Here is a 27857-nt window from a genome sequence, read left to right as displayed (position 1 = left end):
CCGTGATATGCATCCCTGCATTTTAACCAGCTGCTATGTAGGAGGCCTCTTGTACTTATTAACTGGAAAGAAAATACACACACCAAGACAGGTAAGTGACTGTACAAAACCCAAATCCAGAGAACTACAAGAAAGGATAGAAATCTTTTATTTCAATTCTACTATATTACAGATGAACAAATACAGTTTACACTGATGAAGTGACATTCACAGTATAATAGCAAGCCTTACAGAAAGGAGGAGAGGTGAAGAAGCATTGACTGGAATTTTTAGAAATTCCTACTATCAGATATTTAGCTTATAACATTATTACAAATATTGGGAAAAGATAGCTGAAATGCAAAATGGTAGCTGGAAGGAGGGGGAAAGTTAAAACATATTACTATAGATTGGTTCATCAGATTTGTAGCTGTCATTTTGAAATAGATCAAGGCTGTAAAGAAAGCACAGAGCCAGTAAGTTTTTTTTTTTTTTTTATAGGAATGTGGTAAGGACACAGATAAAGTATTCCTTAAGGATGAGAGACTCCAGGGGAAATTCCCATGGTTGGGAAGGGCAATGGACCTGTTCCACTTAATTAAATTCCACTTACTTGTTTTAGAATTCAGTGGTAGAATGTTTTGCTTCATTTCATAAATTCTTTGAGTGATCTATTGCTACATAACAGACGAAGCTATTCCCAAAACTTTGGTAAAACATCAACCATTTATCAGTGCTTGTTAGTCTAGGGTATGCCGGGGAGTTCAGTTCACCTAGGTCAGGGCCCCACTTTTTCTTGCCTGGGTTTTCTCATAAATCTGAGGTCTAAACTTGAACAACTACGCTGATTCAGCTGTGGTCTGTGTGGTCTCTCATGCTCCTGCAGGCTAGCTGGACTTCTCATGGAGGCTGGGCAGGGTTCTGAGAGCGGAGTGTATAAGGCCTCTTGAGGCCTAGACTCTAAATGTCACAATGTCACATCTGCTGCAGGGTGGGGAAATAACAGAGCAGGGAATAATGTGGCCATTATTGAAAATAATTTATCAGGGGAGCCTTCTTAATTTCAGTTTCATATAATGAGAACTACATAACTGATATTTTTTGCCTTGGTTTGCAGGCTGCACTGTATTCTTTATTTATCTAGTTATTGTAGATATTTCTGCTATTAAGTTGCTTTAAATGCTTTGTGCAATAAGGCAGATATAACTAAGTAAATACAACTGGATGATTTGGGTATAAAAGAAACGGTGAGTGAAGAATAGGAATGATACTGTCTTTTCTCCAAGCAAAATACAGTTCCTCCAAATGGCAAGTGTGGAGCAGTTCTTAAGTCTTTCTACTGTAACATCATGTGAATTTATGAGTTACTCCGGTGACTTCACATCAGTTACTCATCATATGATAGTATTTTCTGGATTCCTCACTGTCCTTGACTCTCCTTTGTCTGTACACCAGTTCAGGAGTGGCAAATAGTAAATTTCACCTTACCTGTTGCTTCTGATTGATTGCTGGTGACAAAGTGTACCCTGTCATTTGTTGCTCTTTTAAATCCAATACAAGTAGTTGCATTTATTGTTTTAAATGTTGTCCAGCTGACGGGAGGCTGAGGCAGGAGAATCGTTTGAACCCAGGAGGGGGAGGTTGCAGTGAGCTGAGATCGCACCACTGCACTCCAGCCTGGGTGACACAGTGACCCTTGGTCTCAAAAAAAGTTATCCAGTTGAGGCCAGGCACAGTGGTTCACACCTGTAATCCCAGCACTTTGGGAGGTCAAGGCAGACAGATCACCTGATGCCAGGAGTATGAGACCAGTCTGGCCAATATGGCAAAACCCTGACTCTACTAAAAATACAAAAAATTGGCTGAGTTTGGTGACGCAGGCCTGTAATCCCAGCTACTTGGGAGGCTGAGGAATGAGAATCGCTTGAACTCAGGAGGTGGCGGTTGAGTGAGCTGAGATTGCACCAATGCACTCCAGCCTGCGCGACAGAGTGAGACTCTGTCATCGATACATACATACATACATACATATATACATACATACATAGTATCCAGTTGGTTTCAGACCAGCAGCAGTCCGTTAGAATATTTAGATGATTTAGAATTTTGATTTAGCGTGGGAACCTGAGGCATGCTATCTCCTAGCAGAGGGAAGGAGCACACAAGAACAAGTTGATTACAAAGAACATGCAGTTTCAGGACAGATGGTATATACATCACAACTGTCCATATTCCTTTATCCAGAACAAGTCACATGGCCAAGGTCAGAGTTACAGCACACAGAGAGGTATACTCTACCCTTAGTGAACCATGGCAAGGGGTGGGAAGGGACAGAAGAGATTTGAAAATAATACAATCTACAGACATAGTGTTACCTGTTTTTTCTAGTTTTGTGTCTTTTGCAAATTTGACATTGTTGGTACAGAGATACAGCTTTCCAAGCTGACTGTTAACAGGCAACCGTCACACATTTGTATCTGTCAAATTCTGGATTTCTAGGTTTTTGTTTGGCTTTGGTTTGATTGCTTTTTGAAGAAGTCAATATGTTATACAGTAAGAAAATATAAATAGTTTATCCTTCAGGAATATTGAATCTTGGAGGCATAAGGATTGGACACTTCAAAAACCACAATATTAGGGAGTGTATAGTTATTGTCCAAATAAATAGAAACACATATATTATTTGGTCATTCAGAGACCCCAGATTAATTGCTACAGGTTGAGGTGGTTCTAGAAAGAGAATATAGTATTTGGGCTGGGCTTTAACAGGTGAATAAGAATTTGGTAAGTGAAGAGAGTAAGGGGCAAGACTTGCCATTCAGTATGTACAAGGGGGCAGAAATCAGGAAATTAAAAGCATGGGGGGAGTGTTGGAGCTAGACGAGGTTAGTTGGGAAATGGGACAAGTCAGAAAAGGCTGGAAAGAAGGAAAGAGACATTTTGTGGGGGATCCAGACTAGCAGACGACATTCGTGTTTATCATACGTGCAAGGAGAGTTGTTAAGGCTTTTGAGCAGGGAATGACTATATCAATGCAGTATTTTAAGGAATTTAATTTGGCAAATATAGTGAAGGAGAAAGAGACAAGAAAAAGGTAGTATACCTAGAGATTAGCATAGCATTCCAATTCTCAAGTGATGAAGGCCTATGGTAGGATATTGTTGTGGATGCTAAAATAAAGGGGGGTAGGGAAGGAAGCATCCATAGATCTTGATGATCCAAATTGGGATTTGGAGTGCCAAATAATCCTATTTGCAGATGTTAGGATTATTTAATTCCTTCAGCAATATTGAAGCTAATATCTGTGCAAGTTTTATAGTACCAGAAAAAAAATTTTTAACATGTAAGCTACCCTTCCTAGAGTCAGCTTTTGATATGGTTTGGCTGTGTCCCCACCCAAATCTCATCTTGAATGATAACTCCCACAATTCCCACCTGTCATGGGAGGAAACTGGTGGGAGGTGATTAAATTATGGGGGCGAGACTTTCCTGTGCTGTTTTTGTGATAGTGAATGAGTCTCACGGATCTGATCATTTTAAAAATGGGAGTTTCCCTGCACAAGCTCTCTCTTTGCCTGCCACCATCAATGAAAGATGTGACTTGTTCCTCCTTGCTTCCCGCCATGATTGTGAGGCCTCCCCAGCCATGTGGAACTGTAAGTCCATTAAACGTCTTTATTTTGTAAATTGCCCAGTCTCAGGTCTTTATTAGCAGCATTAAAAATGGATTAATACAGCTTTTTTCAGAGAACAGTAAAACATTGTCTTGGTCCTTGGGTGAGTAAGAGCAGAAGGGACCCTTTTGGTGCCGTGGCATCTCTTTGCAGAGAAGTCTAGTTTCACTGCTAACTTGCTTTGTGAGGGTGCATGTGTGACAAGAACAAATAGATGTGCAAAGAAAAAAAAAAGCTCATACACACACTTATAACCATATCCATGGGAAATTATTCAGATCCTTCTCCTACCCCAAAGTGCCTAATTATTCAAGGCTTGACTCAAATCCCATCTACTTGAAGGAACTAATTGATTTTATGAGCATATAGTCCAAGAAGATTTAGTTTGTCTGGCTTCAGCAATGCCTACCTGGAGAAGTGACATTTAAGCTGAGATTTTTAAACTAAGATCTAAAAGATGAGTTAGCCAGCAAAGAGTTGGGTGAAGCAGATGTTGGCTCAAGGGGTTTTCCAAACAGTCACTGGTGAGAAGTCCCTGAGTTTGGGGAGTGTGGTTTATTTGAAGAACTAAATGCTGAAGTAAGCAAAGCAGAGTGGCACATTATGGGGTTGGAGAAAGAGATCGGGAAACCAGGGCTTTATAGTATGTATTAAGAAACTGAATTTTATAAGAGCAAAGAAAAGCCATGGAAGGATTTTCAGGCTGGCAAATGACATGATCTGCTTTCCAATTAAAAAAACAACAACACTCAAACTCTTGCATGGAGAATGGATTAAAAGGGAGATAAGGGCTGAAGTGAGGCAGCCATTTGGGAATCTACTGCAGAAGGAGGCAGCAGAAGAGATGGAGCAGAGTAAATGAGGCTTGGGAAATATTTAGGAGGAAGAATCAGTAAGATTTGAGGATCAGGTGTTGCGAGGTGAGGGAGAAGGCAATGTCAACGATGAATCCTAGGTATCTGACATGTGCCATTTCTAGAAAAAGATCAGGTTTGAGGAGAAAGATGAGTTCGGTTCTGAACATAGTTTGTAGAGCTCACTGCACATACAAGTGGAGAAGCAAGTGGGGGTTGTAGGTGTGAAGCCCAGAGGAGAGATGTGGACGGGATAAGCATTTAGGACTCCTCCATCTACAAGGAAATTGAAGCTGTGGGTGAGGTCATCACAGCACAGCGTTTAGGAGAAGCCTAGGTAAAGAAGCTGACGAATGTCTGGACCCTGACAACCTTAACATATAATGGTTTGATAGTGGAGGTGGAGACAATGTACAAAGAATGCCAAAGAGGCAGGAAGAAGCAAGGAGGATGTGTTATCATTATGACCAAGGAAGAAACGTGTTTCAAGAACAAAGGCGTTAACTGTGCCCAATGCTTCCGAGCTGTCAAGTAAAGTGAGAAAAACGGGAAAGCGTTCCCTGGGTTTAGCAACACGGAAGTCAGTTGCTAAAGGGAGCTTCTAGAATGACGACGTCGCCAAATCTGTCCTCTGCCTGGATTCTCGGCGATGAAGCTAATACAGAGACCTCCAAGTTTGGACTTCTGCAAACATAGCACGTCCTTCTGGTCGTTCTCTAAGATATGTAAACAGAACGCCACTTCCCAGCGTGGCAACACAGGACTGGGCGGCAGCTCACCCACCCGATGGCCCCAGCCGGAAGCCGGAAGCCGGAAGCCGGAGGAAACACTCAGCGCGTGGGCGGTGCAGCGGCCCGCAGAGGGAGGCGGTGGCGCCCGCGGAACAGCCGCGTCTAATGGGCTGAGGGCGGAGCCGCCCGGTGATTGGTGGGGGCGGAAGGGGGCCGGGCGCCGGCGCTGCCTTTTCTCCTGCCGGGTAGTTTCGCTTTCCTGCGCAGAGTGTGCGGAGGGGCTCGGCTGCACCTGGGGGGTCGCGCCTGGCAGACTCCAGACCGAGCAGAGCCGACCCGGCGCGCCCGGGAGAGGCTGCACCGCCGCGCCCCTGCCTAGCCCTTCCGGATCCTGCTCGCAGAGTGAGTGGCCGTGAGGTTCCGGGTGCCGGGGGTGGGACGCGCAGGGACAGAGACCTCGGGCCGTGCAGCTGGACGCCGGGCGAGGACGGGCCGTCTGGGCTGACCTGCGAATCAGTGATCCCAGAGAAAGAACGCGTCCCGAGTATTCCAAGTGCGAGCAGTGCCGCCTGTTCTCGGAGATGGCACTGCTCAGCACGATTTCCCTTGCCAGTCGTGCTCTGGCAATGAAGAGGACTTGTGAAATGTAATTTTCCTCTAGAAGGCACTGCACCTTCCCATTTACCCTCACTTTCTCCCGTTTCCACCCCTTTCCATCAGTCACCTTTTCTTCTTTTCGCAGAAAGTTTCATTTGCTGTATGCCATCCTCGAGAGCTGTCTAGGTTAACGTTCGCTCTCTGTGCATGTAACCTCGACAGTCTTGGCACCTAACGTGCTGTGCGTAGCTGCTCCTTTGGTTGAATCCCCAGGCCCTTGTTGGGGCACAAGGTGGCAGGTCAGTAAATGTTCATGCAATCAGATGAATGAGTACATGACTTCGGAATCTTAATTATGTTTCTGTGTTTAAAGATGGAAGGGCTTAATGTCCTTCTAGAGTTTAAAAGTGATGTTTAGTTTTTGCAGACCCCTCACCCCCAAAATAATATACTCTTAAAAAAATTTCTGGCCGGTACTGAAGAGTTCTGGGGTAGGTATGCAGAGGTGTGGTTGATTGTGCTCTGAATGTTGTTTGTATAGGCAGGGAGTTATTTTTATAGAACAGAAATAGGACTTGAGCCTCCAGCACAGTCCATTGTGCGACGGTTGCTTAATGAGGATGCTGGACTCACACTTGTGAGATCATAATATGGTTTGCTTTTTACTTTCTAATTCTATCTGAAATATACACAATTTCAATTCAACGAACTGTTTTGAGCACATAGTATATGCGGGGCACTGTCCAAGGTCCATAAGATGGTAAAAAGCAAAATACCCCACTACTCCACCCCCTCCCCCCCCCCCCCCACTTTCCCCCGCCGGGGGCTCTGGAGGCATCACAGAGCTTTACAAGGAAAACTGGAACCCATGCTCTAATAGAGGCACAGAATTCGGTGAGACACAAGTCAAAGAAAGCTTAATTGTGAGTAAGTCTCAGACAACTTTATGAAAGAAGGGGCTTTTATACATAGCTTTGAATGCTGTAGGATTTAGAGACGCAAAAATTTGTGGAGAGGCTGTTTCCGAGGGCGAGTAGCTGGAGCAAAGCAGAAATGTTAGGCACAGTTGAAAAACAGTAAATGATTTGGTGACTGGGTTGCTTTGTTGATGGATGAAGATGGGGTGGGGTGGAAATCCGCCGCCATGCCCGGCTAATTTTTTTTTTTTGTATTTTAGTAGAGGCAGGGTTTTACCATGTTGCCCAGGCTGGTCTTTAACTCCTGAGCTCAGGCAGTCCACCCACCTTGGCCTCCCAAAGTGCTAGGATTACAGGCATGAGCCACCTGGCCAGCCCAAACACGAGCTTATTAATTCACCTTTTCTGTGCCAGGTGCTACATATTTACTAGCTCAACCAGCCTTAACAACCAACTGTGGCAGGGTGCGGTGCGGAAGCTCACGCCTGTAATCCCAGCACTTTGGGAGGCTGAGGTGGAAGGATTGCCTGAGGTGAGGTGTTTGAAACAGACCAGCCTCAGAAACTTAACCAGCGGCTGTCTCTACAGAAAATTTAAAAATCATAGGATTTTTGCACAGGAGATTGATGTAGTCCAATCTGTGTGCAGCAGAGGCTGGATTGGGAAGGTAGCAGGTCTTGGGATGGAGTGGAAGGAATCAACCCTAAATCTGGGATTTGAGCTAGGTGATTGGGAGATGGCCATGCCACTCCCTGAGTTGGTAACAGGTTTTGTGAGAAGATGAGACTTGACTCCAGATTTGTGAACATGAGCTTATTTATTCATTGGTTTTTTTTTTTTTTTTTAGAGACGGAGCCTTGCTCTGTCCCCCAGGCTAGAGTACAGTGGCGCGATCTCAGCTCACTGCAACCTCTGCCTCCTGGGTTCAAGCAATTCCCCTGCCTCAGCCTCCTGAGTAGTTGGGACTACAGGTGCACGCCGCCATGCCCGGCTAATTTTTTTTTTTGTATTTTAGTAGAGACAGGGTTTTACCATGTTGCCCAGGCTGGTCTTTAACTCCTGAGCTCAGGCAATCCACCCACCTTGGCCTCCCAAAGTGCTAGGATTACAGGCATGAGCCACCTGGCCAGCCCAAACACGAGCTTATTAATTCACCTTTTCTGTGCCAGGTGCTACATATTTACTAGCTCAACCAGCCTTAACAACCAACTGTGGCAGGGTGCGGAAGCTCACGCCTGTAATCCCAGCACTTTGGGAGGCTGAGGTGGAAGGATTGCCTGAGGTGAGGTGTTTGAGACCAGCCTCAGAAACTTAACCAGCGGCTGTCTCTACAGAAAATTTAAAAATTAGCCAGGCGTCTTGGCTCATGTTTATTGTGTTAGTCTGTTCTCATGCTGCGATAAAGAACTGCCCAAGACTAGGTAATTTATAAAGAAAAGAGGTTTAATTGATACACAGTTCTGCATGGCAGAAGGCATCTCTTCACCGGGCAGCAGGAGAGAGAATGGATGCAAGCAGGGGAAATGCCAGTGGCTTATAAAACCATCAGATGTCATGAGGCTCACTCATTATCACGAGAACAGCATTGGGGGAACTGCCCCCATGATTCAGTTACCTCCACTGGTCCCGCCCTTAACACGTGGGAATTATATTACAATTCAAGGTAAGATTTGGGCGGGGACATAGAGCCAAACCATATCACTTGCAGTCTGAGCTCCTTGGGAGGCTGAGGTGGGAGGATTGCTCTAGTCCAGGGGTTGGAGGCTGCAGTGAACTGTGCTCCACTGCTACTGTGCTCCAGCCTGGATGACAGCAAGTTCCTGTCTACTAAATACACACACACACACACACACACACCCACCTTGTTGATAGGGGAGTAAGTTACCTGGGTTCACTTGGCTAATAAGAGGCATTGGAGCTCCCATTGGCTGACGGTCCAGCATATCTGCTTTAGGTACATCCTTATTAGTTACCAAGCAGAGAGGGAGAGAGCCACAGATTTTTCCACTCAGGTAAAATAAAATTGAACTGAAAAATCAAATTGCTACAGCAGGAGTGCCAAGGGGCTGGGCTTGGGTCCATTTCTACTGATATATATGATGATAACTCCTTCGGAAGGAGTAGGCGTTTGTGGAGTAGGCGTTACTTCATTTGTGGAGTTACTTCATTTGTGGAGTAGGCGTTACTTCATGCCTGCATACATGTGCTCAGCTACAAGTATGCATACACACTCTTCCATGCCCTACTTGAAAATCCAGACCCCTTCCCCAGAGGTCTGGCAGGACAAGATTCACTTGTGTCCGCTCTGCATATTGCCAGCTGTGTGCTGATATAAATCCTAAGTTACGTGATGGTCATGGGAGACTCTCCGTTTTCCTAATGAATTTTAGGACTTGCTTATATCAAGTTTTTGTTGTGATTTTTAATCTTTAGGATCACTATATAAAAATGGACTTAACAGTTATCCAAAAAGCTAAGTGTTACTTTATCCTTTTAAATTATATTTAATGGTGTTTTAATCTTTAAAAATCATTACTTCTTTATGCCAGATTTATTGTTTGTAGTAGGCAAAGAAGAAAATATATCTTTTTAAATGTGTGTAACAAAAATAATGAATTTTACCATATGAGTCATAAATATAAAATAGAAGTTTGAAAATATTTGAGTTAAATTACAAATGTACCGTGATTTGTAGGAGAGCAATTTTGGGAGAGTCTTGTGATTTGTCTTAAAGCAAGTCTAATTAAAATAATGTTTTTTATGTATTTATTTGATAAAATCACAAATTCATTTTAAAGGCATATTTATTGGATACCTACTGTGTGGTTAACATTGTGCTGGGGATACACCAGTGTACAAACTCCTCCACCAACATCCATCCCTTCAAGTGGTGAAAACAGACAATCATCAAAATAAAATATGTGGTAGGTCAGATGGTGGTGTTAGTACTATGAAGAGAAATAAACCAGGGAAGAGAGAGAGCATGTTTCCAGGGTGGGAGGTGGTTGTAGTTTAAATGAGGAGGCCAGAGAAGGCTGCTCTGATATGTTGACAATAAGCAAAGACATGAAGATGTGTTTCGTGGAGGAGAAAAAAAGTTGATCCCCAAACTCAATTAAAAACAGGCTTTAGACTATAAATGCCATTTAAATAAAATATTCCTGAGACAAGCTATGTTTTGGATTAAGCAAGATATTTAAGAGTACAACCTGATGCTAGGAAGGCTTTCTTTGCAGCTATGGTTTCCATATACATAGAAAGAATGTATATTCTTTTTCCCTATAGGATGTCTCAGTGGTATGAACTTCAGCAGCTTGACTCAAAATTCCTGGAGCAGGTTCACCAGCTTTATGATGACAGTTTTCCCATGGAAATCAGACAATACCTGGCACAGTGGTTAGAAAAGCAAGACTGGTAAGGAAAATTCACTAGACAGAAGAAGAAGTTTACACCTTAAAAATACTGGTTGATTAAGTGACTTGGGGCCATGTTTACTAGAAGATGAATTCCATCAATGGCCACTGGAATTATTTGTTGTAGAAAAGTTTGTTGATTTAAAAAATGACATGTGTCTCAACAAAGTTAAGTATATTAGTCATTAAGCACTTTTATGCAGTTTTGTCAAATTTAATTTATGATAGATACTCCTAAATGCTTTGGACAAGTTAGAGAATACTGACACCAGTTATTTTCCAACTTAGGATCCAGACTATAGAAAGAAGTAATTTAAAAGAAAGCCAAATTAATGGTTACACATTGATTAGAAATATGAAGAAGGTAGTAAAATTAAGGGGATTTTTTTAACTGATAGGTGTTCTACTTAAAAATTTATTATTTGCTAATTTAAAAACGTCCTAAAAGTATTTGACATAGAAAGTGAAGGGTCCCCTGTTGACTTTTCCCCCTCCAGAGATAGTCACCGTGAACACTGTCATGCACAATCTCTTAGAGTTCTAGAATTTTTCGTGCTAATTGCACATAAGAGAAATACCACATAAACTGCTGCTAAAAGCAATATCAGTTTCAAAAGAAGAAAATAAACCTAAGAAAATACTTAAATTATTTTTAATAATTTCAATGAGGAAACCAACATTTGTTTTGTCTGTTTTTCTTAGACATTTAGTTCTATAATGAAATGTGTAAATGTTAAATCTCCTAGGGAGCATGCTGCCAATGATGTTTCATTTGCCACCATCCGTTTTCATGACCTCCTATCACAGCTGGATGATCAATATAGTCGCTTTTCATTGGAGAATAACTTCTTGCTACAGCATAACATAAGGAAAAGCAAGCGTAATCTTCAGGTATGACCCGGTTTTTGTATTTTAGTTGAAATGTTCTCATGTTTATGGAAGGCAGTTTTCTTCATTCAGCAAATACAATTGAGCACACACTTACTGGTATTTAGAGAAGTACTTAGAGACTAACTCCATTTATGTTATTTACAGCATCAGTAAATATAGCATAAGTAAAATAAGATATCAATTTATTGTATAAACACAGAAGGAATTTTCAGGGTTGAATGTATCATCTCTTAGGTGTCAGTAATCCTGAGAAAAATGTGATGCTATAATCTTGTTTTACTAAAAATTGTCAATATTTAAACCAAAGAAAAGGGGCTACATTTTAAGAGCAGTGATCTATAGTAATACATTAAAGCTCCAGGGAACGTTAGTGGTTAGGTTCAGGTCCTTGCTATGCAAATGAGGAATAAATCCAGAAAGGTTTGACTTTCACCTAAGGAAGTCAGGTGACTTCGGGAACTAGACTCCACCTTGCCTTGCTTCTGGTGGAGTTGGCCTCTCTTGGAAGAGAAAGTCAAAGATCCAGACATGAGAGAACATGCTACAGAGTTTTAGGGGTTCTTCAAATGTACTCCCAGCATGCCCTTGGGGTGGCTATCATATTTATGTCCTGTAATAACAGAACTTTTCTGTTTTAATGGAGGTGAAAGCTATCATTTTCTTCTTTTACGATACAACTGAACTTTTCAGCTTAGGTAATTGGAAGTTTGTTTGTTTTTTCCTTTGTGAATGTATTTATGATTTTATATACCAGTGAATGGAGAAATCAAATTAACTTTACAGAAATTTGCTCTCATACAGACCTTGCATGAATGTACCTGTATAAAGAGCCATTATTGCTATTGCTAGTGTTTTGCAAACTAGCTTTGACAATGGCAACAGAAAACCCTAGATGAATATCTTTGGTCTAGTTCAAAGCTTAGACTAACAGATGCATTCATTGAGGATTGTCATGTATAGTTTTTATATCATTTGCATTGTCTCGGGATCCTAACAGAAGATAATTGGCCTTAAGAAATATGGAAAGATATTAAAGTAAAAAATATTATATGAACCATATGTGAAAATACTTGTTTTTAAATCAAAAAGTACTTTAGGTACCTGCACTTAGAAAGTTAAAGCAATTTTTGTCATAATTCATGGAAGAAATATTTTGATTTTAACAAACATAGCTTATATAGAATTTAATAGATGAGAGATGAGGTTTCGCAGAGAATGTAAACAAATTCATATCAACTTACAATACACAATAATGTAAACACTCTGCATTTTAATTTACTTTTGTTCTAACCACTCAAATCTAGGATCATTTTCAGGAAGACCCAATCCAGATGTCTATGATCATTTGCAACTGTCTGAAGGAAGAAAGGAAAATTCTGGAAAATGCCCAGAGATTTAATCAGGTACTTTTTTCTCATTGAACACAAAAATTGTAATAAAATAAAAATGTATTCATTCATCAAATACTATTGGGGCCCATGTCAAAGCAATGATGAAAATATCTCTAATTTTATGGCCCCAACAAGTGGGAGAATCAGATTTAGAGATTTTATAGAACCAGGCTTTAAGAAAGATCCTAATCTTAATGGGATTAAGTTCTAATGAGGAGAGAGAACATATAAACAAGATACTTCCGGGTAGCATAAAGTTCTGAGAAGATAACATGCTGCATTCATGGAGTGGCTGGGAGTGGGGTTGTTCCTTTAGATCAGGGTCAGGAAAGGCCTCTGAGTTGCTGGCACAGGAATGGAAGCAGGCAGATAGAGGGTTCTCGCAGCTGTCCAAGGTAGAGGCAGTGGAAGCTTGCACTCAGTAGAATCAGTGGAGGTAGGAAGAGGTGGACAGATGCAGGTTATGCTTTGGATGTGGTGCCAATATAGAAGGATCCTTATATTGAAGGATTAGATGCAGGAGTGAGAGCAGAAAGTCAAGGATGGCTCTACAGCAGCTACTAGAACTGCTTGAAAACTGGCAATGCTGTTCACGGAGCTGGGATGACAAGGAGGGGGCAGGGGCAGGAGTTTTGTAGGACGCAATAGGTTTGTGTACAGAAGAGGAGGCTGATGGGAAAATCAAGGGCTTTGTTTTGAGCAAGATCAAGATACCTATTAAATGTTCAAGACATCAAACAGTAAATGAGTCAGAGTTGTACCGGTATCAAGATTTTTGGTCATTGTTTTATTAATCCTAATACAAACCTTCCCAGTTGTCAGGGTTCAGCAGAGTTTTGAAGTTGCTATGGCATTTAGTATTCCTTTCTTGAGCAGTGGGGTGGTGACGACAAGCCAACAGGCAGGCAGTGTGAAGCCACCGTGTTATGGATTGTTCTGGAGGAGCCCATTCCTATATGGATGCCAGAGGACATAGTATGCATCCCGTGTGCATTTCACCAGCAAACAACTACCAAAGTGAACTGTGCGACAGTGGAGAGGGAGAGAGTTTAAGTGTGGTGGAGGATGCCATTCTCCTGCCTGAGCATTTGTCCCAGTCCTTGTAATCCTGTCGCTTCCCTAGGCGTATAGTTCCCATCTTCCTGTCACACTGATAGCATCTTGCTGAACTGAGCATGTAAAGATACATATTGCTTATTCTAAATTCAAGCTGGCTAGCTCATCTGGTACCCAGCCTAGGGAACAAAGGTGTATATCAACGTTGGAGAAGCTGGCCAGGTTGTCTCCTCTGAAAGAGGTGTGCCTGTCTCTAACCTGGCATATACCTGGGAGATTTTCAGCAGGCAATTTTGATTATATGGGGCTTCCATCCTAAAAGCAGTATTCGTGGGCCTCCTGTGTATTTCTAATAGACTTGAAAGGACAGCCAGGAACAAAGATGGGCAGAAGGACAACGTGTTTCCCCCAGCTGCAAGCATGTCTTCCTCACATTTGGCCCCTTGGCCCGGAGTTAGCATTGGCAGCAGAGTAGGTGACCTCTGCTCTCCCACATGAACCCCATCCCCTGGTTTTGGATCTTGAAGGTTCACCAGCTTTTGAGCTCCATCCCCATTAAAAATGTAGATAACATGGGGATTGTTTTGAGCCTCTCAGAGGACACCTGAGTCCGTGAACACCTTTGCAAAGCCTTCTTAGGGTGTGAGGGAAGTTTCTGGGTGTTTGGGGATGTGAGGGAAAGGGAAAAGGCACAATAGGTGCCTCCTTTCCAAAGTTATCCAGCCAACTATTGGCTAGGTAGGTCAGAAACATTCTTCACCATTTCCCCCCTTGTCGAAGTAACTTTATTTTATTAATACAGTCATGCATCACTTAATGACACAGATACATTCTGAGAAATGCACCACTAGGTGATTGCATTTTTGTGCAAACATTATAGAGTGCACTTACACAAACCCAGGTGGTATAACCTACTATACACCTACACTATATGGTAAAGCCTATTGCTCCTAGGCTACAAACCTGTACCATATGAAGTTGTACTGAACACTATGGGCAATTGTAACACAATGTTATTTGCATATCTGAACATAGAAAAGGTACAGTACAGATAGTGTATAAAAGATAAAAGATGGTACCCCCATATAGGGCAGCTCCATTCTAATCTTAGGGGGCCACTGTCATATACGCAGTCCATCATTGACTGAACCATTGTTATGTGGTACATGACTGTGTGTATTCTATTCATGCTAAAGTATATGTGTATGGAATGATGTGATGTCTGATATTTGCTTCAAATAATCCCGTTTGGGGACTAGAAGAGTAAGGAGAATAGGGATGAAACAAGAGTGTCCATGAATGCTAATTGTTGAAACTGTGTGATAGGTACATGGGGATTCAACAGATTCAACAAGTTAAAAACATGCAAAATTCTGAGTCAGTTCAGATCATTTAGAGACCACAGAATTCTGTAGACATGCGGAGATGGGAAATTATTGTTCCCATTATTTTTTGTTTTAATATAAGAGCTTTTAGAAAATACATTTAAGAGAATATTATGCTATACACACTCTAGTAGACTATAAATGTTTCGTGTGCTATCTTACAGCACACCAAGTTTTTTTCTTTCTTTTTTTCTTCGTGGTGAAAAAGCTAATTGCATGTCTGGACAAAAATTTAGGTCCATAGGGTCTGAAGGGATGGGGAGAATTTCTTTCAGGTGGTAGGGAAAGACATGAGGTGGATTCTAAGTTTCCTTTGCTGTTCCATCTTTGTGTTCTTAAGGACTAATTGTTACCGTATGCTGAGTGCTTATCATGTTTGAGGCCCTGTGCTAAGCACTTTATAAACATTATTTCATTTGAGTAAATACTTTCAAAACTTATCACTGAAGTTAGGTATTCTTGTCCCCATTTTAAAGATGAGAAAACTAAGGTTTAGAGATGAGGTGTACCTCGCTCAGGGCCACAGAGCTAATGAGAAGTAGGTTTGGAATTTAAACCCAGTATTGTCCAACTCTAAAACTAGTTCACTGGAGAAGTCACTGTTCAGTTTTCTAATCTGTGGGATGGGATATGAGGGCTTTCTGGCTGGAACTTCTCACACGCATGGAGTGCCTATTCCCTTACTTGGACAACTGCTCATTCTGTTGAAAAGGACCCCCTTCTTGAGCAGAAGACTTTTCTTTGGTCTGGGGTCTGGAGTAACCAAGTTCCCATCCAGACAAGGTCTCTAGAGGTACAGTAGTGAAATGAGAAAGTAAGAGTCAGTGACAGCTGAAGTCCTTTCCAACTTCAGTGTTTGACATTCCCGTGGTTTCAGTACCCCTGGTTTCTTAGAAAGTTAGAAAGTTAAAAAGTTAAGGACTCACTGTGAAAGTGGTATCAGTACTAAAGTGTACAGGAGCAGCCAAGCATCTGCTTAGCAGATGGGGGCAGGGTGGAGGGAAGTAGGGAGGGTTGAGAGGAAGGGGTAAGAGAACACCAAGGGTTTGAGTGACGTGGAGGGACTACTGCCCAAGTTGGAAGCAGGAGGTTTCTTAGGCCCTGCCACAGTCACCAGGTTTTTCCACCAAGCATCTCCCAGCAAGTCAGTAGAAAGGGGATGTAGAAGCTGGGGATGTAGCTGCTCTCTTACAGCCATTGTTTATATCCCTGTTCTCTAAACCGAGCCTTGGTCATTTGGGAGGAGGCCTGGGAAGTCAGAATCTTTCTCCAGTGGCCTGGTCCCTCTCTCTAAGTGTAGTGTCCCACCGTCCCAGGACGGTGCCCACGTCCTGCTGGCTTAGAAGTTGTATTAGTCTGTTCTTGCATGGCTGTAAAGAAATACCTGAGACTGGGTCATTTATAAGAAAAGAGGTTTAATTGATTTATGGTTCTGCAGGCTCTGCAGGAAGCATGGTGCTGGCATCTGCTCAGTTTCTGGGGAGGCCTCAGGAAACTTACAGTCATAGCAGAAGGTGAAGGGGAAGCACGCATATCACATGGCCAGAGCAGGAGGAAGCGGGGAAGAGGTGTTCCACACTTAACCAGATCTCGTGAGAACTCATGATCACAAGGATAGTACCAAGAGGATGGTGCTAAACTATTCATGAGAGACCGTCCCGGTGATCCAATCACCTTCCACCAGGCCCCACCTCCAACAATGGGGATTGCAATTCATGAGATTTGGGTGGGGACACAGATCCAAACCATATCAGAATTAGACAACAGCAAAGATTTCCCTGCACAGGCAGAAAGCTGTATGGAACTCCTCAGAGTGACAACTTATTCCTACCACCCAGAGAAACCCCTTTTGTCACTTAGTGATATGTGGCACCTTGGACTTACAGAGGATACCAATAACGTTCATGTATTTCTAATACACACTTTATAGCTGATACAATTCACATGCTTTGAACTTCTGCTATTGGAAAATATATAACACGAAGGAAAACTTCTATGAAGAGAGAATAACTTTGATGACGTATGCCTGATAAAGATAAAACAAAAAATTATGGACCAATTTTACTTATGAGTATCAATATAAAAGTCCTCAATAAGATATTAGGGATCAGAATTAAATACTGCATTAAGAAAGGACATGACCAAATATGATTTATTATAGGTTACAAGGGTAGTCCATGACTGGGCAACCTATTAATGCAATTCACTAAATTAATAGCTACAAGGAGAAAAAAGCATTTACTTCCACAGAAGCTGAAAAGACCTGACAGAATTCAATACTCATTCCTGATAAAAAGATGGAATAAGATAGGAATTGATGGGTACCTCTTTAACATACAAAAATATATATATCTCCATTCTAGAGAGAGTATCTTACCTAACTGGGAAAACTCCAGTAAGTCAGAAACACAGCAAGGATGCTGTGTTTCCACTGCTATTTAGCATCGTATTGGTGGTATTGGCCAATGCAATTAGACAAGAGAAAACCATTAGAAGCATAAGAATTAAAAACAACATCATAAAGATATTAGCTCTCCCTGAGTTAACTTGTCATTTTAATGTGATTCCAATAAAAATACCAACAAGTTGTTTTCTGGAGCTATACAAATTGGTTCTGAAATTTATAAAAAATAAACATGCAAGAGTAGTGAGGCAACTTCTGAACAAGTAGAGCAATGAAATGGGACTGGCCCTACTAGATAGACTATAAATCCTCTATAGTCAAACATCCTTCAAGAGTTCAGGCTTATGAATAAACAGGCCAAGAAATATCTATAAGGAAATATCTATAAGGAAACCTGTGTGCATATGGAAATTTATGTGATAAAATTGGCAGCTCAGAGCACTGGGGAAAATAATGGACTTTTCAGTAAATGTTGTTAAGACAAATGGAAAGCTAATTGGAAAAAAAAGTGAAAGCAGAAAGTGGACCCATACTTCACACTGATCATGAGAACAAACAAACGTATCAGCGATCTGAAAGTTAAAAAGAAGAAAAGGAAACCTTGCGAGTGCTAGGGAAATGAGTGAATGCTGTAATGTCAATAGGGAAAGGCTTTCTAATATAAGGCTTCTAATATATAAAATTCCAGACCTAAAGAAGAAAAGATTGACACAATTGCATACGTAAAAACACCCCCGTAGAATCTGTGCTGTGTAGGGCACTGTGTAAGAAAGGTTGACAAGCACAGTTTTTGCTGTGTGGGGGATTTAACTCTAAAAAAATGACATCTTTCTAGGATTTAATCTCTATGAGAACAGGGACCGCTGGTTACCACTCTAACACCCGAGCCTAGAACATTGCCTGACATTTACTTAGTACCTTGTAAGTATGTGCAGGGTACATCTGGTGTATGAAGCAAGTAGAGACCCTGTCACTTCTGAGTGTTCTGATTATCAAAAATAGGACTGAATACTCCCAGGCAAGTCTGGATTTATATTCATTATTGACTTTATAGTAGCAGATTTTCATTGATGGCCTTAATGGAATGCTTTCATATTTCAGTATACCTCTGGATCACCCGGAATTGTGTTAAAATAGGGTTTTCTGATCCCATAATCATATTAGCCCTTGAGATTTTCCAACAAGATCCTAGGTGGTGAGATGCTGCTGGTCTGAGGACCACACTTTGAATCAGAAAGCTTTAAGATAAATAAGGACAGAGTTAGTAAGAGTAATCTTGTGTATGCTATTTGAGAAACCGTGAACTAAATTCCACTGTGGTACCATGCAACTGTATGAATTAATGGAAACTCCCAGAAATACTGTTTATTTTAGACATGAATTGAGCCTAGTTTTTTTGTAACCTTGTTAAGTTTGCCAGCATTTTCCAGGGCCTTGGGAAAAATTTCTTATTGACACATAAGCAGGAAGCGTGTAGTACATGTCAGAAGGTCTGGGAGGCAGGTGGGGACTTGACTTTGGAGTGTAACCAGCAAGTACACACCCTGGAGAAAACGACGGCTATAATCATGCCCTTCCCATTACAGGCTCAGTCGGGGAATATTCAGAGCACAGTGATGTTAGACAAACAGAAAGAGCTTGACAGTAAAGTCAGAAATGTGAAGGACAAGGTTATGGTGAGTACTGAGTAGACACATGCATTTATTCTGAAACTTTCTGTAGGGGAAAAAAGGTTTCAATTGCTTGGGGTGTAAACCTAGTAACTGAGTTCAGTCTTTTAAGTAGTTGGGAAGAAAAATTTTGCAGAAGTCTCAAGCTCTGAGTAAACAAATTGGTAAAATCAATGACCAGATAGACTTTTTGAATGGCCTCTTATAACTGCCAAACATTGAGTTTATCTTTTTCTTCCCTGAAATATCATGCAGTAAATGTTGACTTTGCCCAGTGCCCAGTAAATGAGATGTTGCTGCTCTAAATGGGCCTTTATGTCCACACCTCTCAAATCACAGTGCCCCAGGATAAACATGGCCCATCTTTCCCAGTCATGTGTTTTATCCTAAGACTTGGAAGAGGAACAAAAATACATCTTATTGAAAGAAATTTGGATACATTTCTGATTAAGACATCCACAGCAATTTTAGGATATAACTTCCAAGTCAATTTATGGAAGCAGAAGGCTGCTCTGGCACCCTCGATGGCATCCATTTACTCCTCTCCACCGTTAGGGCTGGTGCGGGGAGGGGTTGAGGAGTTCTTTTTCACACAGGCCTGTGTTTGTGGAAAAGGCCTTCCATCTTAGGGGTTTGGTCCTCTGTGGATCTCTGGGTAACACCAGTATGGCCCTGACTTACATGTTTCAGATAGCATCTTTCCAAACTCCACATTCTTTGGAGCAACTTCATTCTGCGGTCTCGTAGGGAAACATTTCATTAAAGTAGAAGCCGAGTGAGCCCAGTCCAGAAATAGCCATGGAAATCCAGAGAAGAATATGTGGAAATGTGACTAAATCCCAAACAAATGAGGCTTATTTGTAGAATGAACATACAATTTATTGTTGAGATGGAGATGCATTTGAGCCGCCAAGAGGGCGCTGTTTATAATTATAGCAAGTATGAAACCAGGTCTATCCCAGTAAAGCAGGGATGTATGGTCACTTTTCTTACTTGGAAGGAATGAGGAAATGTTCTGTGAGCTTTTTCCCCCCCTGCTGTGGGCTTCACAGTGGAGTTCTTAAATCATATCTCAGAGGTAGTCTCAAAAATGATGAGAAAGAGTCAAAATTTAGGTGCTGGAACCAGGTTAAGGACATACAAATCAGTTCGAGAATTATTGTACGTTTGCTTTTTTAAAAATGTTATGACATACTTATTAATGAAATAGAAATTGTTCCATGTATATGATTAGAACTCTCCAAGTCAGATCTTTTTTTGGGGGAGCTGGAATTGTTTTCACATTTCTCTGGGTTCCATAGAAGCGATACTCTGTTGCCTAAAGTCTTTGGAAGTTGCTGATCAGTAGAAAACATGTTTACATCTTTATTTGTAGTGTATAGAGCATGAAATCAAGAGCCTGGAAGATTTACAAGATGAATATGACTTCAAATGCAAAACCTTGCAGAACAGAGGTAAGGGTTCACAACTGAAGTGGTGCCCATTGGCTGTAATTTTTTCTGTTCACACTAGATAACGAAGATGATTACTCCTTTCTATTTGCCGAGTATTTTATGACTCTGAATTCTTCCTTGATAACCCAGGCCAGCGTTTCTTAACATCAATACTATTGACATTTCGGGCTAATTTGTTGTGGGGTCTGTCCTGGCATTGTAGAGTGTTAAACAGCATCCTTGACTTTTACCCACCAGGTGCCAGTAGCACTACCCAGGAGCCCTCACTAGTGACAACCAAAACCGTCTCCAGAGATTGTCAAAAGTCCCCTAGGGGTCAGTGACCCCTACTTGATAACCACTGGTTATGTATTACTCACCTTATTTATTGCGCCTAGCCCACTGACTGACACAGAGCGATAGATATGTGGAGTTCCCCTGCCCTAATAACTCAGGTTTCTTCAAACGTTGCAGGTCCACGTGTATACACTGCAGATAAGCTCAGTATTTTTCTCATGTTTTAAAGCAGTTTTACTGTATTTTGTTACTGTTGCGTGTTTTTAATGAGAGTAGCAACAGAAAAGAACTCAAGAATGTACATTGTGTAGAACATGTAGGGTACTGCTGTTATTTCATTCATCATCTGGGGTATACCATGGTTCATAGGCAGAGATTATCAGTGTGATTTGGGTAGAAAGTATGAGAGACAGCAACTTCAACTACCACTTCCTACTCATCTACTTCTCTTTGAAAGCTACAGCTATGCTTTGTATACATTTTTTATCTGAAGTTTTGAATTCTGTTATTTACATTTATTTAGGCAATTACCTGACAATGTCTTAAGTGGCAGATACTACTATGTCTGATTTACATGGGTCACTGAAAACAAGTATTTTTTTTTTTTTTTGAGACGGAGTCTCGCTCTGTCGCCCAGGCTAGAGTGCAGTGGTGAGATCTCGGCTCACTGCAAGCTCCGCCTCCCGGATTCATGCTGTTCTCCTGCCTCAGCCTCCCGAGTAGCTGGGACTACAGGCGCCTGCCACTGTGCCCAGCTAATTTTTGAAAACAAGTATTTTGTTTCAGTGTGTCTAGTTATTAATACTTAGGACTTTTTTTCATGTTTAATAAAGATCGAAGAAAGCCAAACTTTGACCTGTCACTAGACAGCATTTGTGTCATATTTATCCTAAATTTATATGAATCTTGGCTTTTGTTGGTTTTGTCTTCTTTATATAAATATATTTACTGGCTGTCTCTCAATTTATAGAACACGAGACCAATGGTGTGGCAAAGAGTGATCAGAAACAAGAACAGCTGTTACTCAAGAAGATGTATTTAATGCTTGACAATAAGAGAAAGGTAGTTATTTACTTTCCAGAATAGCATGCCGCTTTTGTTATACACTGTAAGTAATGGACTCAAAGTTTAGTAGAGAGGAAAAGTTATTTTTATAACCACCTGGCTTAGAGCCCCAGTTGAGAATGAAATGATATTTGCTTTTCTTTTAAAAAATATTTTAAAATTCAGTGATTAAAAATGAATTTATTTCACTTTGTTTCTTCTACTGCCCTTAGGAAGTAGTTCACAAAATAATAGAGTTGCTGAATGTCACTGAACTTACCCAGAATGCCCTGATGAATGATGAACTAGTGGAGTGGAAGCGGAGACAGCAGAGCGCCTGTATCGGGGGGCCGCCTAATGCTTGCCTGGATCAGCTGCAGAACTGGTAAGATTCTCCAAAGCGGAAAACTGGCAGCTGACTGGCTAACCACATAAACACATAAATGTACCTTTGAGCTGTGTTAGTTGAATGGACCCTGTCAAAACGTTAGTATAGAGTTTGACATAGTCCAGCTTCTGCTTACCCTGGAAACACTCCCTTGGAAAGCACAGTGTTATTCATGACTCGCCATGTTCAGCCACGTCTGCTTGGTTTGGAGCACTCCTGTACCATGGGATGTGTCGTTTGACTGTACAAAACATCAGTGACATGCTCGTCATGGAACACATTTAACGACTTGACTCCTAATGTTTCCTTAAAAACAAGATAGCTTGAGGCATTTTTCTAGGCTTACAGGATAGTTTGTTAGGAAACATTCATTCAGTCATCCATCCAGTAATACTTATTCAATGCCTACTGTGTGCCGGGCACTGTAGGCCCTGGGCACACAAGGATGAATGATTCTTGGCCCTTGCCAACAAGGAGTTCTCAGTGTGGGGTGGGGGATGTCGACATGGTAATAATTCTGTGTGGTAAAAGTATCCAGGTGCTCTAGCAAAAGGCCATCAGAGTTCTGTGGAGGACAAAGGAAAGCATCTCCAGGGAAGGTTTCATAGAGGAAGTGGCCTTGTGCTGACTCAGAAGTCACTAGGATTACTCCATGTAGATCAAGGGGAAGTGCTTTCCAGCACAGAGCACAGCATGTGCAAAGGCACACACGTGGGAGCCTGCAGGGACTGTACTGGGTGGCTGGAGAGTGGGGTGTCCGGGGAGATGGGAAGGAAAGTGGACCCGGTGGGAGATGCTGGAGCCTGATGGTGCAGGTTCTCAGCACCATGCTAGGAATGGGGGATGTATGCAGCTGCACTGCTGAGCCAAGGCAGGCTTTTGTCTTCAGCAGGAGATGTATTTCTCTGATCTTTGATTTAGAAAGGGCACTCTGGCCACAGCCTGGAGGATAGGATAGAGACAGAAAGACCAGTTGGAATACTATTAGCATATTAGTGTGGTCCAGGTGAGGGGCAACAGGAGCTGAACTTGGGATCACAGAGTGAACATGAGGGAAGGTGGCCTGGGACAATTGCTAAGGGTCCAAGGACCAGAGATCTCAAGAGGTTATTTTCTATATTGCCATTTTTTAAAAAATAACAATTAATATTCAGCCATTTACTTTTATTCTGTGAATTGCCTGTAGGTACCCCAGATTTCTTGTGGGTTAGAGCAGAGCTGAGCCCAGTGCGCCCCATGTGCCTTGAGGGATACTGACACCCCTAAAGCCCCTCAAGTGGCCAGAGAGGCCCTGGCGTGTCTAGAGCCCCCTAGTGGTCCTCCTAAACCACAGGAGCCTCTTGCAGGGACATACATGCCCTCTAGTTTTCCCACTGTGCTGTCTAAGGATTGTCATTTTCTCTGTGTGCAAGCAGAGTTGGGGACACTGATTTAGCTTCTCCTCTGGAACTCAGCCAGCCGTTATCCTGCCTTCTCCTTTCCTGACGAAGGGCTGCTGTCCCAGGGCTTTGAACTGCAATCGAGTAAAATCAGAAAGTGAAGTAGATACTTTTCCCAGGGAAGAAGACACTTTTAAAAGGTTTTCTTCTGTCATTACTGCAAGCAAATAAAACAGCATTTCCCTAGCCTGTGTTGCTGTTAGCAGTTGACTGTAAGGAAGGAAGACTAACAGCAATCACTAGGTTTACTCATTGGCTTTATAGTTTTAGGGTCTACACTGAGCATACTGCCTTCTCCTTTCAGTTGAGTGAAACCGAATCATCGTTCCTTCCTCTATTCCTGTCCCTGGCCTTGCCTCCCCTCTCTGTGTCTCCTCCTGCCCCTCTGCCCTGCATCTCTGACTGGTCCTGCCGAGACACTGCTTGCTGATGCCACTCTCTTGACAGAACCTGCAGTGGCTCCTCGCTGCCTCTTGCATCACCCGGGAGCACCTGCTTTGCTCTTTTCCCTGCCTCTGGCCTCCTCTTTGCCCTGTGCCAGTCACAGATCACCTAGATGCCCCCACCCATCTCTCCTTACATAGGCCTCAGTGGTGTGCAGAAGTTTTTGATCTAGGCTGTAATCATTCAGTGCATGTTAGTTTTACTCCTCAAATAACAAAGCTTCTACTGCTGGCACAAGGCTCATTCCCTTTGTTTTTCCCTAGGGGGCAGAGCATGGCATCCTAGGTGACATTTTGTGTTGCACATAACCACTTGTTGGTTTCCATGTGATATGGTTTGGCTGTGTCCCCACCCAGATCTCACCTTGAATGGTAATAATCCCCACGTGTCAAGGGCAGGACCAGGTGGAGATAATTGAATCATGGGGGTGGTTCCCCCAATGCTGTTCTCATGGTAGTGAGTTAAGTCTCACGAGATCTGATGGTTTTATAAGTGGGAGTTTCCCTCCACAAACTCTCTTGCCTGCCACCATGTAAGATGTGACTTTGCTCCTCATTTGCCTTCTGCCATGACTGTGGGGCCTCCTCAGCCATGTGGAACTATGTGTCAATTAAACCTCTTTCCTTTGTAAATTCCCCAGTCTCGGGTATGTCTTTATTAGCAGCATGAGAATGGACTAATATACCGTGATTCCCTTTAATCCAGGCTGCTTCTGGACTGTTTCTCATAGAGACATCTGTGTCTTGTGTCTTCCCAGGTTCACTATAGTTGCGGAGAGTCTGCAGCAAGTTCGGCAGCAGCTTAAAAAGCTGGAGGAATTGGAACAGAAATACACCTACGAACATGACCCTATCACAAAAAACAAACAAGTGTTATGGGACCGCACCTTCAGTCTTTTCCAGCAGCTCATTCAGAGGTAACTCAAGGGACATTTATTTGTACCTTCTGTAATCAGTCTATACAGAGGAACATTTTACCAAAATTCAGATGATTTACAAAGGTCTAATAGGTGTTTTATATATGTATGTGTGTATATATATATATATATATATATATATATATATATTTTTTTTTTTTTTTTTTTTTTTTTGAGATGGAGCCTCACCTATCACCCAGGCTGGAGTGCAGTGGCATGATCTTGGCTCACTGCAACCTCCACCTCTCGGGTTCAAGCAATCCTCCTGCCTCAGCCTCCCAAGTAGCTGGGACTACAGGCGCACGCCACCCTACTTGGCTAATTTTTTTTAGTAGAGACTGGATTTTGCCATGTTGGCCAGGCTGGTCTCCAACTCCTGACCTCAAGTGATCCACCCGCCTCAGCCTCCCAAAGTGCTGGGATTACAGGTGTGAGCCACTGTGCCTGGCCTAAAATTTTTTAATGACAGTGACTCTTCCTGAATTATTTGGTTATGCCAATGGTTCTTCACTCTTGTGGCCAGCTAGGCTGCAAGCTGTAGTAATCTTCCACTCCTCCTTCCCCTTTGGCTGAGTCTCCACCATGACCCTAACATGCTTCACCTCCCCCTCTCCCCTCCTCATGTCTCAGGCTCTCAAATCCTCCTTTCTGGACTCTTCCTCAGCCTCCCCACCAGTCCTCCCTCCCCGTCCTTCCTTCCTGTGACCAGTGCTGTCCCAGAGCAGAGTTCCATTCTGGTTCCTCATCGCCTGCTGATCCAAGTGAAGCCCCTCAACTGGGCATTCACGGCCCCCCTTCTGGGGGGTCAGCTAGCCTGGACCTAGCTGACCACTCCACGTTTCACGTCCACACACGTCCCTTTCTAGGCAACAAACTTGACCTCTTGCTGATTCCTATAGGGGCCATGCCGCACGCTTGCTTTTCTGTGGCTCTCCTGAGGGTACTTCCTCTTCCTCAGAGCCTTCTTTTTGTGTACCTGCTTTCAAAATTGTATCATCCCGAAAGCTTCACCTTGTATCTCATCATTTAATCTTTCCAGATTTCCCAAACAGATGTTGTTTCCCTTGGTGGCCTGCAGTCACCCTTCGTTCCTCTCCTACTCTGCCTTTTGTTATATAGTTGTTATGTATTTCTTTATATTTGTTGAATATCATAAGGTTCTGGAAGGCAGAGACATGCCTTTGTCACCCTTTTCCCCCAGCAGGACCTAGCTCAGTGCCTTGTGAACAGCAGGTGCTCTAGACATACTTAGATAGATAAATGTCACTGAGTGGAAAAGAAGGGTTCGTATTGCAAGGTTTTTTTTTTTAATGCAAACTTAACATGATAAAAATGTACTTGATTTTGGGTGGAAGCAATAGCTGAGTGGCAGCGGCTGCTGATTGTGTCCCAGGGGACAGAGTGGGGGAAGACGTTTGCTCTCCCAGAACAGCCTATCTCTGTCCTTTCCTTCAGTTACCCGTGGCGCGGAGAGCCAGGGCGGCAGCTGTAGCAGCAAGGGTGGCTGTGGCACTGGTGGCAGCTACAGTGACATGTCCAGCATGAATCCCAAATATGATTATTTATTCAAATTGCTTCTGATTGGCGACTCTGGGGTTGGAAAGTCTTGCCTCCTTCTTAGGTTTGCAGATGATACATATACAGAAAGCTACATCAGCACAATTGGTGTGGATTTCAAAATAAGAACTATAGAGTTAGACGGGAAGACAATCAAGCTTCAAATGTGGAACACAGCAGAACAGGAAAGACTTCGAACAGTCATCTCCAGTTATTACAGAGGAGCCAGTGGCATCCTAGTTGTGTATGATGTGACAGATCAGGAGTCCTTCAATAATATTAAACAGTGCTGCAGAAAATAGATCATTATCCCAGTGAAAACGTCAACAAATTGTTGGTAGGGAACAAGTGTGATCTGACCACAAAGAAAGTAGTAGACTACACAACAGCAGTGGAATTTGCTGATTCCCTTGGAATTCTGTTTTTGGAAACTAGTGCTAAGAATGCAACAAGGCCGGGCACAGTGGCTCATGCCTGTAATCCTAGCACTTTGGGAGGCCGAGATGGGTGGATCACCTGAGGTCAGGAGTTCGAGAGCAGCCTGGCCAACATGATGAAATCCCATCCCTACTAAAAATACAAAAATTAGCCGGGCGTGGTGGCAGGCGCCTGTAATCCCAGCTACTCGGGAGGCTGAGGCAGGAGAATCACTTGAACCCAGGTGGCGGAGGTTGCAGTGAGCCAAGATTGCGCCATTGCACTCCAGCCTAGGAGACAGAGCAAGACTCTGTCTCAAAAAAAAAAAAAAAAAAAGAATGCAATGAATGTAGAACTGTCTTCCATAATGATGGCAGCTGAGATTAAAAAGCTAATGGGTCCTGGAGCAACAGCTGGTGGTGCTGAGAAGTCCAGTGTTAAAATTCAGAGCACTCTGGTCAAGCAGTCAGGTGGAGGTTCCTGCTAAAATTTGCCTCCATCCTTTTCTCACAGTAATGAATTTGCAATCTGAACCCAAGTGAAAAAACAAAATTGCCTGAGTTGTACTGTATGTAGCTGCACTACAACAGATGCTTACTATATCCACAGAGGTCAGAGATTGTAAATGGTCAATACTGACTTTTTTTTTATTCTCTTGACTCAAGACAGCTAACTTCATTTTCAGAACTGTTTTAAACCTTTGTGTGCTGGTTTATAAAATAATGTATTTTTCTGATATCAGACTGTTTTCTTATGGTTGGTTACAATACTTTTTTTTTTTTTTTTGATGTTTATATTGGCGTGTTTAGATGTCAGGTCTAGTCTTCTGAAGATGAAGTTCACCGTTTTATATCAAACAGCACAAGCAGTGTCTGTCACTTTCCATGCGTAAAGTTTAGTGAGATGTTATATGTAAGATCTCATTTGCTAGTTCTTCCTTGTAGAGTTATAAATGGAAAG

The 27857-nt window shown here is 42.4% G+C and overlaps 1 protein-coding gene and 1 pseudogene across 3 annotated transcripts in view; both read left to right on the top strand.

Moving 5' to 3' along the window:
* Window positions 1-5407: 5407 nt before the first annotated feature.
* The window catches only part of STAT1 (signal transducer and activator of transcription 1), a 46689-nt gene continuing 24239 nt past the window's right edge, over window positions 5408-27857 (top strand). The window contains exons 1-10 of one of the 2 annotated variants that reach the window (XM_030803430.1): window positions 5408-5640; window positions 5981-6134; window positions 10038-10166; window positions 10912-11056; window positions 12361-12459; window positions 18879-18968; window positions 20338-20416; window positions 21663-21754; window positions 21970-22121; window positions 24765-24923. In XM_030803430.1, coding sequence (XP_030659290.1) covers window positions 10039-10166; window positions 10912-11056; window positions 12361-12459; window positions 18879-18968; window positions 20338-20416; window positions 21663-21754; window positions 21970-22121; window positions 24765-24923 — 944 coding nt within the window. In that variant the 5' untranslated portion in view covers window positions 5408-5640; window positions 5981-6134; window position 10038. The remainder of the gene's footprint in view (window positions 5641-5980; window positions 6135-10037; window positions 10167-10911; window positions 11057-12360; window positions 12460-18878; window positions 18969-20337; window positions 20417-21662; window positions 21755-21969; window positions 22122-24764; window positions 24924-27857) is intronic. The other variant, XM_030803431.1, reaches the window with a different exon arrangement.
* On the top strand, window positions 26409-27384 carry LOC105738356 (annotated as a pseudogene). Its single transcript, XR_004027935.1, has 2 exons — window positions 26409-26943; window positions 27235-27384. The product of XR_004027935.1 is annotated as a ras-related protein Rab-1A-like (transcript).

This window comes from Nomascus leucogenys, chromosome 22a (assembly GCF_006542625.1).
Source record: "Nomascus leucogenys isolate Asia chromosome 22a, Asia_NLE_v1, whole genome shotgun sequence".
NCBI classification, from domain to species: domain Eukaryota; kingdom Metazoa; phylum Chordata; class Mammalia; order Primates; family Hylobatidae; genus Nomascus; species Nomascus leucogenys.
Note: the sequence above shows the minus strand (reverse complement) of the source record. Positions and strands in the feature narration are given on the sequence as shown.